The following is a 16,819-nucleotide window of genomic DNA, read 5'->3' as shown; positions in this document are numbered from 1 at the left end:
AAAAAGCAATCGAGCACCAATTTAGGCTCAAAAGAGTTTAATTGCACAAAAAAAGTTCAAATACCAAATTAAAAGTTTTGAAAAAATTAACTATTATAATTCATAGTGATTTACTAGAGAGTGAAACAACACAAAGTCTATAGTAAAACTACCATGCGATTTTTTTTTATATTTTACTTATTATACCACAATTTATATTATTATTTTACAATTTAACTAATTTTGTAGTTTTGCAACAATGAATGATTGAAAATATTGAGAAATATTTTTTTGTACTTTTCATTGTCAATTAAACACAATTATAGTGGGTTCAGATTTCGACCTATCTTGGGACTTCCTTTCCTACCACATGAGATAGGGAACCCAAACTTACTTTACATAACAAATACCTCATTAAAAATCATAAAATTATACTACCAAGTTAAACCAATCATCACTTAACAATTCAATGGTACAAATTAAGAGCAACATTGGAAAATACAAGCAAAATAGGATCATTATTGTGCTTCAATTAATTTTTTTTTTAACATAAAAAAGCATTCAAGTCCTATTGATATTTTTGTAGTAAAAAAAATAAAATTATGTAAAAGTTGATTTGATATGACCTGATATACTTGGCAGGTCAAAAAATAACTCAAACTGTGGTAAAAATATAATTTGACTTATAAAAATTCAAGATAATATATTTTTTTTAAAAAAAATATTGAGATGACAATATAATGCATTGACCTGGATCAACCTGTTAAATTCGCAACTTGGATTGTGAGACCATGATAACTCAATATAAAAAAAATCAAAATAAAATTTAAAGCGTAATTTCAAATTAATTCAATGTTGAAAAATGAAATTAAAAAAGAAAATCAATTGAAAAAAGACCCAAAACAAATGATTCAGATCAACTCAAGTTAACATGCGTAAACCCATGACTCCGATTATAAGATAAAGATAACTCCATGTAAAGAAAATTAAAATAAATTATAAAGCTTAATTCTGAAGCAACCTAATATTGAAGAATGCATTGCAAAAGAAATTCAATTAAAAAAGACATAAAAAACCAACCCGAGTTAACTTAGGTTAATTTGTCAAACTCATAATTCAGTTTATGAGACTAAGATAATATAATAGAAAGTAAACTAAAAAATGACCCATGTTAACCTAAGTTAACCCGCAATCAGAGTTATGAGACTGAGATAACCTCTTAAAAAAAAAATTAAAATAAATTATGAATCATAATTCCTAATAAACTCATTGTTGAAGGATAAATTAAAAAAAAAATCAATCTAAAAAAAACACAATAAAACGACCTGAGTCTATCCAAGTTAACCTGCAAAACCTGTGACTTGGGTCATGAGATCGAGATAATCTCTTAGAAAGTAAACTGAAAAAAATTATGGAACTTAATTCCTAATCAATCCAATATCGAATGATAAAATTAAAAAAAAAATAATTCAAGTCAATAGGGTTAATCCACCAAATCTGTGACATAATTCATAACACTAAGATAATTATATAGAAAGTAAACTTTAACAAATCATGAAATCCAATATCCAATAAATGAAAAATTAAAGAATAAAATCTAGAAAAGAAATATGAATTAAAAAAAAACAAAAAATAATAATATAAATATTATTACAATAAATAGTATTTTATGAGATAATGCATGGTAAAAGCGCCACCTTTTTTTATTTTTTTTTATTAACAACAACACATGTTATAGAGAGCCAATGGTAAATCAACACCTTTAATTTCTGAAAAATAATTAAAAGATGCCTCTAGCTTTAAAAACTAATTAACTAGTCTTTTTTTCATTTTATGTTCTTTCCCAATTTATTTCTAAGAAATATAAAAAAGAATTGGGTAATGTAAATATTAATGAGAAAGCAAGACATTTTTTTGAGATAAATTAGTATTAAATTAACCATGTTCAACATTAGTTAAGGGATTAATTAAATATATATTTTTTTTTATATTAAAGAGATTATTTAATTCATTTTCAAAATTAAAGGAGCTAATTTATAATTTACTCCCATGCACTATATAAAAACCGAGCTCCGCGTCGGCAACTCACTTTGCTCTCGCGCCTCTCGGTGTTTCTGGAGTTTAGTTACCCACCAAAATCCGAAACTCAAAAAAGCAACCGAAAACCCAAAGATCTCTCACTCAATATTAGAAAGGCCAAACTCTAATCTAGAACTTTCTATCGAGCCAAACGCGGCGTCGTTTCTGCACCACCAGGTAACTCCATTTTCTCTCTCGTCTCGTCCTCTTAGTTACGGCCTTCACTTAGGGTTTTGCGTTCAAGACCTTGAAATTAGGGTTTATTCGTTGTTCTTATTGCTTCATTATCTGTCAAGCCATTTGCGATCTGATTCTATGTTTGTAAGTGAATCGAATGGGTATATAATTGCGTGTAATATTTGCTCTCTTTTTTTTGGAATTAGTTTTCTAAATTTTGTGAATATGTTGGATTAGCAATAGCATAATTGTTGTTTTATTATATTAATTATGATTGGAAGCTTGAATGCTTTAATTAAATCCGTGTCAATCGTGTTCAACAAAATGAATTCAAGGCTGAAACGAATTGCGTGGTTTCCTGGATTTTCTTAGAACATGATAATTAAAAATGTGTTATGCTTGTATTATCGCAGCTTATACTGTAGCAGTACAAGTTGTAGAGTATGGGAGATAGTGAGACAGTAGTAACTGAACCATCTGCAGTTATGGATTATACAGCGGCTGGCTATACTTCTACTGGCTATGCTGATGCCATTGCAAATGTTGTTCCTGGTCCCGGCGTTTACACTGCAGAGGGTACTGGGAATTTCACTGCTTCTTTTGTTGCAGCGCAGGCAGCTTATACTGGAAATGCATATGGTACAGATTCTACTTCTGTTGTGCTAGATGGTCATGTAGAGGCAACGCATGGGACAGAGGCAGTTGTTGGAATGGACAGTACTACTAACAATGCAGCTGTGGCAGAAAATGCATCTATTGCACCACCTCAAGCTTCTGGGTATGATTCAGCTGTAAATGGAAACATCGGTACTGAAGCTGGAGTTGTGGTATCAGTTGAGAATGGAAATGCTGGAGAGGTTGTGGGTGGAGCTGATGCTGTGCAACAGTTTGTGGATGGTTCTGGTATGTCTTCTCTGCCATGCTTGTTATATGTATATGTGTTAGTTGAGATTATAATATAGCATTTTAAAGAATATAGGTTGTACAATATGGTAAGCATGCCGCATAAGAGCTTGTGATGTTGCCCTTGCTATACAAGAATGGGAGGGGTTTATCATTTCTCCAAATGTATTAATGGAATTTACCTGACTCTGAAAACTTTTAACTAGGTAGAGCTTCCTTTGTTTTCCATTTCTTGAATGATCTCACAAAGGACTAGTAAATTTCCTTGTGCACAGCTGATAATAGGATGCATGCTACTGCTGTCTGATGCAAAGTAAGAGCAAGGTTTTTACAATTTCATGTGACACTTTATTGGTCTATGTATCTTTTGAATCCCAGTGATACACACTAAAGTACTATCTTTTCTTTTTCAAGTGACTCTTAGGCATTTCAACTTTTTTTCTTTTTCTTTTCAAGGCATATTGGTGGTTTACATGATGGTTTTGTTCTTATGCATGAAACATAGTGGAGCTTTGTAGAAAATGCTTCACATATTCTTCAATCTGAATCTAAATGTGAACAGTGAAATGATTGATGAGCACAGCAGGCTGTTCACTCAAATCCGGTTGAAAAGTTGATATAAGATACAATCCTTGAAAAGCTTATGCCAAATGTGTAGGAGTCCTTCGATCCTTGTTCCAATAATAACTTTGATGAATAATTTTCTTGAACTCATATTGTTGACTTCCTTGCTTTCCCTTTTAGGGTCGACTGGAGAGTCTGTTTCCTTGTGAAATGAATGTTTCCATGTTATTGACATTCTCTATTTTTTCTTCTTTTTCCCTCCAAAACTGTATGCAGATGATTCTCTTCAGCAGTTATTAGGTGTTACCTAATGCTTTCTCCCTTTCTTTAGTGCCAGAAATGTCAGCTGAAGAAGACCGGCTGTGGAGCATTGTGAAGGCTAATTCTTTGGATTTTGATGCATGGACTGCCTTGATAGATGAGACGGAGAAAGTGGCTGGGGTATGCAATATCAGACACATGATGAACTGCTGGTTTCTGTTCTCATATTTTTACTAGCAAACATATTTTTTCTCATGCAAATTAAAGATGTTTTGAACTTCCTGAATTTCAGAAAATGGAGTAAATTTGTTTTTGTTTGATCTTCCATAAGTTGGATGAAAAGCAGATTACCTTCAAGACATCTTTTGTGAGCTGGTCCCAGCTGTACTCAAATGATTAAACTGTCAATTAATCTGTAGGAAATTAGGATTTGACAATTAAATAATAGAGGAAAACGAATTACTATGCTATACCAATTATCAATTGAAGCTAATTCTTATTCTTTCTGAACTTACTTTGTTTTATATGTATGTAGCTGCAATCTGAGTGCTTGTTCTAGTGGAGCTAACATGTTCACCTATACATTATGCAGGACAAGATATTGAAAATTCGAAAAGTGTATGATGCTTTTTTGGGTGAATTTCCATTGTGTTATGGATATTGGAAGAAGTATGCAGATCATGAAGCACGCCTTGGTTTTATGGACAAATTTGTGGAGGTCTATGAACGGGCTGTTCTCGGGGTCACGTACTCGGTGGACATTTGGTTGCACTATTGCATGTCTGCCATATCCATGTATGGAGATCCAGAGACCATTAGAAGGTAATAGCTGTACATACATCTGTTCTGTTATCAGCCCGTGTTGCTTTCCTGTGTCACAAGGATTTGGTGATTTTTGTCGCTCTCTAACATTAATTCAGTGCACCTGCAACAGTGATTTCTCACATATTGGCGAAAGGTTTGATGGGAATGCTTTAGAAATGCATTTCTCTTGTGCAAACCTTTTAACTTTAGGCTGCTGGATGAGTAGCTGTTTGATTCTTTTTTAGCATGCCAACTCTATTTTTTCCGGTCTCATTATACCTATCCCATCTCTCCTTCCTCCTTTCAAGGGCGCCATCATAGCAATGTAGTTAATTATGAATTATGGATGTCTTAAACTGAGACTCTGAGGTGCTTCAATATGCAAAATGCTGCTGGGAAGATCTCATCAAATAAAGGCTAAGATGGCCTCATTCTGTGCTGGATTTCAGACATAGAATGGTTTTATAAGGAAGGTAAATGCAGCATTTGGAAGTGTTGTGCTGTTAAGAGTGAATTGTTCCTTCTCCTTCAGCGATATTCTCGGGTCTCCAATTTATGGAAGTGTCTGCATTGATTGTGCTGTGCCCATATTTATATCTTAACCATATGTTTCTCTTTTTCTGTGAATCAGGCTTTTTGAGCGAGGATTAGCTTATGTTGGAACAGATTATCTGTCTTACCACCTTTGGGACAAGTACATCGAATATGAAGAGGTGCATGCAGAATGGGGCCGTGTTGCGATGATTTATACACGGATATTAGAGATTCCTAACAGAAAGCTGGATGATTATTTCAATAGGTAATATTCTGTTCTAGCATTCGCATATTATTGGCTAACTTCATTTATTGAGTTGATGATTTGTGTTATATAATTATGAAATCCTTGTATTCCATAATATCATTTTTTACATGTTGAAATGTGTCTGTAGCTGGTGTGGTTATTTTGTATTTGTTTGAGCTGACAACTCTTTGCTTTGTTATGCATAAATTTTGGTGTAGGTGCCATTTTTACTCGATATTTTGTGATAATAATAGTCTTCAGATTAGGATCAGTTAGTTGAGGTTCATACTTTTATTTTTTTATCTGCACACTATCAAAGCTTGTGTGCATTAGATTCGATGTTGTCCCATGTTTTGAATGTGACAATTAGTTGGTTTTGGCTGAAGATTAAGTTTTGTAACACTTGACTGTTTTGTTGACTTAATGGTTCTTGTTCCCCCCTTGTGAACTTCATTTTGAATTGAGTGATGTCCCTACTTCGGTATTGCAAGCGGTTTCTCGTGTGTATGAACACCTTTTGCCATTTCAACCATAAAGGTCTTTCACAAGAAACTAGATTCGTGCTGGTTTTTTCTTTAAACTATCACTGTATTTTACTGGGAAAGCAGGTGGTTGTCAACTCTAGGGCATTGCCATGACTTGTGCTTACCCTGATATACTCATATGAGACATATATGGATGCCTCATATGGGCTTGGGTGCTTGGGTTGGTCCTTCAAATATGGGAAACTTAGAATAAATGTATATATCCATTTCTGGTGTGGATGTTATCCTACTCCTATATTTGAGTATGAGTAACATGCCTTCTTGATCTGTGTCCAAGTTAGTATTTACTTCACTAACAGGCTGTTGGGGTTCTAGAAAAATGTTTGCATGTGTGCTTCTAGTAAAGTCCAGGTTTTCATGTGTAGCATTTTGCGTTTTTGGCATATGTATTACTTCATTCTTTGCACTTTTACAGGGGTTGTCCATCTGAAAGGTATCTGGCATGGCAGGCTACAATGCCATCTGAAACAAACATCGGATCTTTGCTAAATTTGATTTTACTGGATCTTTTTACCGTGTCTTCCCAAAACGTCTGCTGATTGATTAGCTTTGACTTAGATGTGCTTTTTGTTAGTATCTCAGTTGCTCTACAAAGTTCTTGTCCTTCACAATGGTTACTATGTGTTTCTAGATGCTGTTAAGTTCAAATACCTTGTTTTATGTTCGTTGGTGATCTTCTAGCATAAATCTAGATTCCACACCACAAATTATCTACTCTGTTTTTTTACATGGATTTCTCCTTTCTGTTCTTTGACAAGGTTTTTTCTTATCAAAGAAAAAAAGGGCAATGAGAAGTGTTTTGCTTAAATATGATTGTTGAGTGCAGATACATGACACAAGCATTAAGAAAAAAGCGAATGAGACGTATAGTTTTACATATGTTCTTTTTGTTGGCCTTCAGATTTAAGGCTTTTGCTGCAAGTCGACCTTTATCAGAATTAAGGACTGCTGAGGAAGCAGCTGCTGCTGCTGCTGCAGCACGTACACTTCTGGAGGATGGTGGCCAAGCAGACGAGGGAGAGGTCCATCCTGATGCAGCTGAACTGCCTTCTAAACCTGTAAGTGCTGGCTTAGGAGAAGCAGAGGAGTTGGAGAAGTATATCGCCGTTAGAGAAGAGATATATAAGAAAGCTAAAGAGTTCGATTCTAAGATCTCTGACTTTGAAAATGCTATTAGGAGGCCCTACTTTCATGTGCGGCCCCTTAATGTCGCAGAGCTTGAAAATTGGCATAACTATTTGGATATGATAGAAAGAGAGGATGACTTCAATAAGGTATTTGGGTTTGTTTAAGTTCTTCATTGATCTTTTTGGTTTTTAGTTTTTAGCTGTACCTTGTTATACGTTGGCTTACAGTTAAGTAATATGTGCTGCATCATATGCTTTATTGGCTAAACCATTGGATGAAGCAACATTTTTAACGGGAAATTGAACTGAGACTAAAGCATGGGCCTCGATTTGGTTTCTATGAGGCTAAGTATTTCAAACCCTCGTTTGTCAGTAGACTAGGTTCCTGTATGTGTTAAAGTTTTATTCTTCTTAAAATTCATATGTTATGCATGCAGGTATCTTCTTGCCTTCCTATACATCTTCTGTCTGGCAAGGAGGGTCCCTCCTTTCGTATTTGAGGGGCCTTTCTGTTCCCCAATGGAGTATTTCTTATGCATACCTCCTTTGTGCTTTGTGTCTTTCCTTTTGTTAATATGGTGATGGATTCAACTGTACCTTCTAGACTGTGATGGCATGTTTTCTTGAGTCAGGTCGTCAAGCTATATGAAAGATGCATAATAGCATGTGCCAATTATACCGAGTATTGGATACGCTATGTCTTGTGCATGGAAGCCTGTGGGAATATGGATCTTGCAAATAATGCTCTCGCTCGTGCAACTCAAGTATTTGTCAAGGTGTGAAGTTTCTGAGGCTTGTTCTATTGCTCTGTATTATCTTTTGTTTTTAGTTATTGCATGTCATGGTAAACTTTTGGTAATTGCCGTGGATTTAATTCTGCTTGTATGTTTTTTATACAAACCAAAATGTTGCAACGTGCTAGTCGTCAAATGCATTAATTAAAATGAAGCTGCATGGCTGCATGTTAGCAGCGTTGTTTGCCTTGTCTCTTACTTTACATACTTTCATCATCATGCCTGGACTTTATGAACTGAATATTTAACAGAGACAACCAGAGATTCACCTTTTTGCGGCGCGCTTCAAAGAGCAAAATGGGGATATACCTGGTGCTCGAGCTGCATACCAAGTTGTGCATGCTGAAATTGCCCCTGGTCTTCTTGAAGCAATCACTAAGCATGCAAACATGGAGCATCGGGTGGTAAGATAGCTGTAGCAAGTTTTTAGGACTTCTCAATTGTGATTGAGATGCCACATGGCTTGACTTATTTCTTCTATTACCCAGGGTAATCTTGAAGATGCCTTCTCCTTATATGAACAGGCCATAGCCATTGAAAAGGGAAAAGAGCATTCACAAGTGCTGCCAGCATTGTATGCACAATATGCCCGGTTCATATATTTGGTAGGTCTATGTGTGCTGTGCATATTTGTGAGGCTATTTCCTTTTTTCTTTTTAATCTTTGAATTCTAATGGCTGTGTATAACTTCAGATATGATTTCCTGGTATACTGGTTTTTCTCTTGTTACCATTTATTCTAAATGCCTGATGTATTGGGCCAGTGTTCTTGATGGTTTCATCCTCCCTGCAATGTTTTTTGGTTCATCCTTTTTAATGCAGGGATCAAAAAATGTAGAGAAAGCCAGAGAGGTTCTAGTCGAAGCACTTGAGAATGCCCAATTTTCAAAGCCACTTCTCGAGGTTTCTTCTCTCTCCCTCCCTCCCTCTCTCTCTCTCTCTGTAGTTGAGCATGAAAACACTATCTTTGTTAAGCTATAACTCCTACAATGCTCTCCTGTTACTAATATTCTGTTTGTTGTTACATCTGTATGCAGGCCCTGATACATCTCGAGACATTTCTGCCACAGCCAAAACGAATCGATTATATTGATTCGTTGGTTGATAACTTCATTTTGAACAGCTCGGACAGTGTCAATGCTGCTAGTGCTTCTGAGAGGGAAGAGCTGTCTTGCATTTTCTTGGAGGTAGTCAATGTTTTTCTTTTATCCATTTTCAAATCTACCTTCTGTTTAAGAATTTAATCAAATTTTGGCTTACAGTTAACCTTACTGTGAACAGTTATATGACTTTACGCTGCCGTGTAGAATTCTTTCTCTCCATTGCTATGGGTTGTACTATGTTAGAAGTTCAAAAGATTTACTATTCCATTGAAGAGGATGTTAAGAATTGCTTTGTGGTGTGTGTCAAGGAGGCATAAGTAGACTCTGGAATCTAGTTTGGTTTACATTTTATCAAATTACAGACTTCCTTCTGCTATACAATCTGAAATACTGTTTGAAATTTATTAGTGTATTACAGGGCATGCTCTAGTTCAGTCACTGCACAATGAATATATGTTAATATGATATCGATTTTGTACATTTTGCTGGCAATGGTTATCCTTAAGAGGTGCTGAGTTTCTTGGCTGAGGTTTCTGGTGTTGGATTGGGCTGAGCCTAGTTTTCTCATCACATTTCCTTGTGTTTTCGGTGGTTTTTCCCCCTTCAGTTTTTAGGTATCTTTGGAGATGCTCAATCTATAAAGAAGGCTGCTGATCGGCATGCCAAGTTCTTCTTACCCCACAGTAGCAAGTCAGAATTGAAAAAGCGCCATGCAGAGGATTACCTTTCTTCGGATAGGGAAAAAATAGCCAAAGCCTACTCTGATGCCACCTCGCCCGCACAGTCTCTGATGGGGGCATACGCAAGTGCACAAAATCAATGGACAGCTGGTTATGGCCTACAGCCTCAAGCCTGGCCACCAGCCACACAAGTACAGACGCAACAGTGGACTCCAGGCTATAACCAACAAGTAGGTTACCGTTTTACACAAGGACACTAGTTTTTGATAATGAATGACGCTGCATGCTTGTCTTCAGCCATCATCAAGTGTCTTGCAAGCAGTATTAAGGTTTACCTCATGGAAGTGATATTCCAAATTTTATTCTTTTATGTAACTAGGCTGCATATGGTGGTTATGGAGGCAGCTATACTAGTCCTCAAGTTCCTGCATCAGGTGCACAAGGTGCTGCTTATGGTGCTTATCCTCCTTCCTATCCTGCCCAGGTAAAAAAAAGAAAAAGAAATGAGGGGGGGTGCACTAGTCTATACACTACTGGAATGAAAAAACTGTTTTTCCTTTTCTCGACATCGTACTTCCTGTTTCTATAATTGATGGTGTTTTTATGATTCAAGCAGGCTTTCCCGCAACAGAGTTACGCGCAGCCACCAGCAGCAGCAGCAGCAGCAGCATTGACTCCAGTGCAGCAGCCAGCCCCTGTTCCACAACCTTACTATGGGAGTTACTACTGATCTGGCAGGAACTATCCTGCGTGTATCCTTCTCTTCCTTTGTGCCCATCTCTTTGCTGAATCTACTCGTAACATTGGGTATTTTTTTGGAACAAGGGGCAGCATGGTGTGGTGTAGGCAAAAATGCACACAAGGGAGAGGAAGATGAGGAAGTAATCTCTGTAGGTAGCGGTTAAAATCTTTTGCCCATATCCCTCCCCCGTGTTCATAACATTTGTCTTGCACACGTACGTACAAGAACGTAAATATGCTCGGAAAATGGTTACTTCCTCTAGTTAGTTGGACTCAAATCCTCTCGATTTTGGTGGTTCACGCAACTAAACTCCTGTTGATGGTGGTTGTGCTTGCCGTGAGTGTCTCAGGGAGTATTTTTAGTTTAGATCAGTGTGCGGGTCGTGTTAAATCTTTCCTTTTTTTGAAATATGTAAGAAGAAATGTTTAGGCAAATTAAAACAAATTATAAAAGCTAACTGAGTGAATTTGTCAGACTACCTGTTATGTGGATTATGAGAATTGAGGTTATCTTAATTATGAATCTTAACGAAAATGAAGAGAATGAATTAAAAAAATATATTATTTTAATCCGTCCTCGATAAACCCTGATTGTCGGAACTTGGCTGTGTTGCGCATAGAGTATTGATTTAAACATCTCTTCTAAAGTAAAGAGAGGGCTCTCGCGGCTCCTCTTCTCTTTCAGCGCGGTCCTCTGGTTCTAGGATCCGTTACTAATTAATTCCTGTGGATGCATAAAGAAATACCAATTTAAGAACCCTTTTTGAGAGCAATAATTAAATAGAGGTTTGTTTTAAACCGCGGGGCTTTCGCCTCTACTGCTTGGCGCTGGAGGAGGAGGAAGTTTCTTTTTTTTCCCTCGCTGTAGGTGGGGTGCCATGGATACGCACGCTTCAAAAAAAAGAAGAAAAAAGAAGGTCGTTTTCTGCTCTGCATAGCTTCTTGCCCAGAGGGAGCCAGCCCCCTAGTCCTGTTGAGGCAAGGATTGTCTGCTCCGCTCCCACTTTTGGAGCCCGGCCGCCACCTCTGGTTCCTCTGTTGCAGGAAAATGCTGTGAATAACTTTTTACCTGACAGTGACAGATTCACTTGTAGATAATCGTATGGAGCAAAACCAACCAAGCCACTCCGCGGTCGTGACGGCTAAGAGCGTACAGCCATGAATTAGTATATATATTATCATCCTCTCTCTCTCTCTCTCTGTTTTGTAAACAAGAAATATCATAATCACAAACCCTAACTAAATCTCAGTGTCTCTCTCTCCACGCTCTTGTTTTGGAGCAAAAGCGTGTTGTTGTTGTTTAACAAGGGTAATTGACTGGTTAATAAAAATGGCGGCGAGTGCATATCCATCTGTAAATGCAGTTCAGGTACGATTCCATATTTGTTGTTTGAACCTTTATCTCTCGTTGGTTGGTGAGTGTTGATTTTTGTTTGCTAGGTTGGTTCCTACTTTGTAGGACAGTACTATCAGGTTCTCCAACAACATCCAGATCTCGTACATCAATTCTATGCTGGTAGCAGTAACATGGCTCGTATCGATGCCGGTTCCACTGAATCTGCCAACACAATGCTGGTACTCTTCCTCCTCCTTCCATGCGAAATGTTTTGATTCTTTCATGTATGCCTAACTCCGCCGGCGAAGGTTTCTGCCTAATACAGTCGGGGTTGAAATGGGAATCCAAGAAGAATTATTTATTCTGTCAGGAAAATTCTTAACAGTCAGTTATTTCGTGATTTTCCCTTCTTGTGGAATTTACTCACCTTCTTTTTGCTTCTCCTTTGTTTCTCGCCAGCAAATCCATGCACTTGTCATGTCTCTAAACCTCATTGCAATTGAAATCAAGACCATCAATTCTCTCGATTCATGGAATGGAGGTGTTTTGGTGATGGTGTCTGGGTCTGTCAAGACCAAGGATTTTGTTAACAGAAGGATATTTGTGCGGACCTTTTTCCTGGCTCCACAGGAGAAGGGTTACTATGTTATATGTTGCGATGTCGCGGTTGCATAAATTAATTACCCTAACTTCAAACACAACATATAAGATAATATAGAGCAAGCAAAGAATCGATCTCACAAGAAAGGTTCAAGTCAGATTTTTATGCTAGATGATATGCAATTTAGGGGGGTTTTGGACGTTATCTAGGCTAAAGCAAAAGAAAATAGAAAACTATCAAACAAAATTTAATAAAATCAGAAAATTATCAAGAGGACAAACCTTGGTTGCAAGCATACATCCACCTATAGAAATCAGAACTGATCATGGAAACGAAACATCAATTTATATTTTGAATTTTTATCTCTTCTTAACATTGATTAGTTAACGAATCTGCCGTATAACTAACTCTAACCATCAAACAATCACAGTGTCTGCACTAATAATTTAATTCAATGGTAGCCTTAAGAACTATATAAGTTGATTAATCAAGAAAACATAATTGTCTGCAGTCTATGTTTGATTTGATTTAATGTTCTCCCTAAGATTAATAACGTAGATTCGCCACAATTATTAAACTCAATTGTTTCACAAGTCTATATACCACAACTCCGGTTTTGATATAAAACTTAGTAATAGATTGTCTACAATGATAACTTAGAGTCCACTCTAGCAATTAAAATAAACAATCATATGAAAAATAAGCATAGGAGAACAAACATATTCATCATATAAACTTAAAAGAAAGGATAAAATAAATCTCACAGTTCTTGAAATTCGAAGGTTTTCATGTCCTTGCAACCAAGAAAACAAGTTTAGCCTTGCATGTTTGTTGAACAACTAATCAAAAAGATGGAAGAATGCATGATTTAGGGTTTCTTAGAGGAGAGGGGTGTTTTTCTCTTGTTGGCTGGCTGCCCCCCTTCTCTTCTCTCATTCTTTTTATATCTTATGCAACCCTAGTCTCTATTTTACAAAATAATCATCTTTTAAGTAGATTGTTTACATTTAAGTACTTCAATAACTATTTTCCTAAAAAAAAAGAAATAGTCTTGCATTAAATCTTCAAACTTTGACTTAGAGGAGCTAAATTGCTAAAATAAAAACTTGGATATTGGTTTAGATGTTTCGGAACGTAATTTGGACTCGTTTCTTCACGAAACCTGTTTGTTGGCAGAATTCAGTTGTCATCTTTGAAAAATCATATCTCCCTCATATGACATCATTTTTGGCTAAAATTTGGAGCGTTTATAGGCCTTTGAGTCAGGAATCCAAAAAAATTGAGTTTGCATCAATTGGACTTCTAGAGCTCTAGATATTTAAGTCGGAATAATCGAAGTCAACACTGGCAGATTGCGAGATTTGACTTTGAAAGCTATGATTTCCATGCTCTTCCTTATTTTATTGTCTTGTCTTAGATGTCCAGAAAGGTATGGATGTTAGATTTTTAATGCCACTAGAATCACTTTATTTTGACTTTTAGAGTTCACGCTCTGCACAAAACATCAACTGAAGGTCAAATGTGTCAATTACCTTCAATTTACTCATTTTTGCATCTTTCATCCAAAAAAGCCTTCAAAACATAAAACAGAGAATATCAAGCCATTTTATATATAAAACATATGCAAAACACTAGTTAAATGTGGGTGAAACTATTGAATAATATGGTTGCATCAAATACCTCCACACTTAGCTCTTGCTTGTCCTCGAGAAAGGATATGTAAAATCAAATTGAAGTTACATTAAATCAAATCACTATGACCAATCTCCTAATCTCCCATCAATATCCAAAAATATATGCATTATAAACAAGAACACAATTAAAAAGAATAAAAAGTATAAATTTTCATGAATTTATTTACATGTAAACTTCAAAACTCAATTAATTGTCGGGATTTAAATGAAATCTATGCCATGCCAAAATGATAGGTCCTCTCATTGATATACACTCCAACACTCATGTGTTTAAGGCTTATGTGTTTAAATCTCTCAAATTCAATCAATGAATATGTTCTACCATAAGCTTGCTCTTTAATCTCATCTCCATTACCAACATATTACAAACAATGCATGAATCAAAAAGGTCTTTTTTTTTCTAGTTGTAATAGGGCTAAGGTTAAGGTGAGGTAAAAGATAGTAAGAGAAAATGTTCAAACCAAAGAAAGTAGAGTATTCTGAAAAATAATATTTCAAACAAGATATTCCATCAAAGCATATAAATTTTTCATCTTTAATCACCAATGCTTAACTTCTTTTGATTTCAAGCTTTTTCAACATAAAATCTTAAGAATATAAAGGAACTTTTTTTTTATTTTTCTTTTTTTTTTTCCTTTTCCTTTTCTTATGCTTTTTTTTTTCTTTTTCGCAACTTTGCCCATCTTTTCATCAAGCATCACTTCTTCTTTCTTTTCACATAATTTCCAACCATAATTCCATGAAAATATCACAAGTATATGCTCTACTAATCCTTGGCCAGGGGAAAAGGAAAACATATATAAAGTTAAGGCTTATACATGGATAAAGCAAAGAAAAGATAAATAAGCTCAAAAGAGGCTCACTAAGGATAATATGCTTTAGGTTGGCTTTTTGGCTCAAGTGGTTAAAATTCCTAATGCCTTTATCATCTTCATGTATATATGTAATGTGAGTGTAATCTCAACAAGATATGAAGCAAGTTCTAGAGATACATATCATTAAAAGAATGCACAATCAAAGAATATAATGTTGAAGGCTCAAAAGCTTGCATTGGTATAACACTATAGAGTCAACATGACATATTCTCAAAGTCAATCCCTAAACCAATTAAACCTTACAGCTTATATGCACACTCCTTCATTTGATTCATATCTCCATCTATCTCAATTAATTCTCATATGTAATACTCACATTCTCATAAACTAATAGGAGTTCAAAAGATCAAACATAGAAATTTGTTTTTTTTTTTTTAGAACAACAAAGAAAATCAAAATAAGAAAACCAACATTCCCAGTACCCCCACACTTAAAATACAACATTGTCCTCAATGTTGAAATAAAAGAAAAGGATTATAGGAGAATGACAAAAGTAAAATGTGAAAAATAAAAGATAAGGGAAAAAGAAAGCAAATCTGTTCTTTTTTTGTTTTTTGGTGCTGGGTTGCCTCCCAGTAAGTGCTTTTGTTTTATGTCATTGGCTCGACATGTTGCATGCTTATTCTTCATAGATTGGTTTAGCTAACTTTACAGAAGCAGTGAGTTCTTTCGTCCAACCTTCATAGATAGGTTTCAAGCGATGTCCATTGACCTTGAGTACTTTGTTAGTTTCTAAACTTGTAATTTCAACTACACCATAAGAAAAAAATATTAGAAACAACAAAGGATCCAATCCAACGAGAGTGCAACTTTCCAGGAAAAAGTTTCAAATGCGAATGATAAAGGACTTTTTCTCCAACATTAAACTCTTTTCTTGTAATCATTCGGTCATGGAGACTCTTAGTCTTTTCTTTGTAAATCTTTGCATTCTCATAAGCATCATTTCGAATCTCTTCCAATGTAATTCTAATCTTTTTGGGTACCAAAAGGATAGGCGCTACCCATTCACTGTCCGTGATGGGATAAATGGCTCCTGCATCATAGAGGACAATTTGCAAAGCTTGCAAATCCAATGCTAAGTCATGCATGTTTCGGGGTACACATATATGCCTCTCCATCTCTTCTATCTTGGTAAAATCATAGCCATAGCTCAAAGCTATGCTTAATCCATCCTCACTATTAAAATCACGAACTAGCTGCACACACTTATCAACTTGGTCATAACATGTGATAGAATAAACATTGCTATAAGGATATGTCATTGCATCATGAAAATTAAATTCAATTTTTTCATCTTCTACCTCCATAGACAAAGTATCCTTACCACAATCAATTTTTGTATTGGCAGTTTTCAAGAATGGTCTCCCAAACAATATGAGAGTTTTGTTTGATGAATCACAAGAATCATGTTCCCTATCAAGAATATAAAAGTTGCATGGAATAACCAAACTATCAATCTTGACTAGGACATCTTTTATCACACCAAGTGGGTAAATAAAACTACAATCCGCAAGTTGTATTACAATGCTAGTTTTATTCAAAGGCTCAAGACTAAGAGAATCATAAACATGTTTTGGCATAACACTAATGGATGCACCTAAATCGCATAAGGCTATTTTGGAACTAGCATTACTAATAACACATAGGATAGTAAATACGCCTGGGTCTTTTTGCTTCAAAGGCATATTCTTTTGAACAACAGCAGATACAACTTCACCCATACTTACCATTTCATGACCTTTCAATTTAAAAGCTCTCTTGGTAGTACACAACTCC

The 16,819-nt window shown here is 35.8% G+C and overlaps 2 protein-coding genes across 5 annotated transcripts; both read left to right on the top strand.

Moving 5' to 3' along the window:
• Positions 1–2,055: 2,055 nt before the first annotated feature.
• Positions 2,056–11,011, top strand: LOC118031236 (pre-mRNA-processing factor 39-1). Of its 4 annotated transcripts, none has more exons than XM_035035588.2 (14): positions 2,056–2,235; positions 2,649–3,138; positions 4,034–4,143; positions 4,556–4,785; positions 5,399–5,566; positions 6,995–7,367; positions 7,853–7,996; positions 8,266–8,418; positions 8,503–8,619; positions 8,836–8,916; positions 9,051–9,200; positions 9,724–10,026; positions 10,176–10,280; positions 10,410–11,011. In XM_035035588.2, exons 2-14 carry the CDS (start codon positions 2,679–2,681, stop codon positions 10,524–10,526), a joined length of 2,511 nt encoding a protein of 836 aa, XP_034891479.1. In that variant the 5' UTR covers positions 2,056–2,235; positions 2,649–2,678; the 3' UTR covers positions 10,527–11,011. The 4 variants fall into 4 exon arrangements, with proteins under 4 accessions (XP_034891479.1, XP_073260425.1, XP_034891480.1 ...); XM_073404324.1 differs by having other exon boundaries at positions 2,057–2,235; positions 6,995–7,151; XM_035035589.2 differs by having other exon boundaries at positions 2,057–2,235; positions 10,413–11,011.
• A 137-nt stretch (positions 11,012–11,148) lies between these two features.
• LOC118031238 (nuclear transport factor 2) lies at positions 11,149–13,486 on the top strand. The gene is made up of 3 exons (XM_035035592.2): positions 11,149–11,906; positions 11,978–12,112; positions 12,333–13,486. Exons 1-3 carry the CDS (start codon positions 11,868–11,870, stop codon positions 12,546–12,548), a joined length of 390 nt encoding a protein of 129 aa, XP_034891483.1. The 5' UTR covers positions 11,149–11,867; the 3' UTR covers positions 12,549–13,486.
• Positions 13,487–16,819: the final 3,333 nt, after the last annotated feature.

This window comes from Populus alba, chromosome 14 (genome assembly GCF_005239225.2).
Source record: "Populus alba chromosome 14, ASM523922v2, whole genome shotgun sequence".
In the NCBI taxonomy this organism is placed as follows: domain Eukaryota; kingdom Viridiplantae; phylum Streptophyta; class Magnoliopsida; order Malpighiales; family Salicaceae; genus Populus; species Populus alba.
The sequence above is the reverse complement of the archived record's forward strand: the minus strand, read 5'-3'. Positions and strand labels throughout refer to the sequence as shown.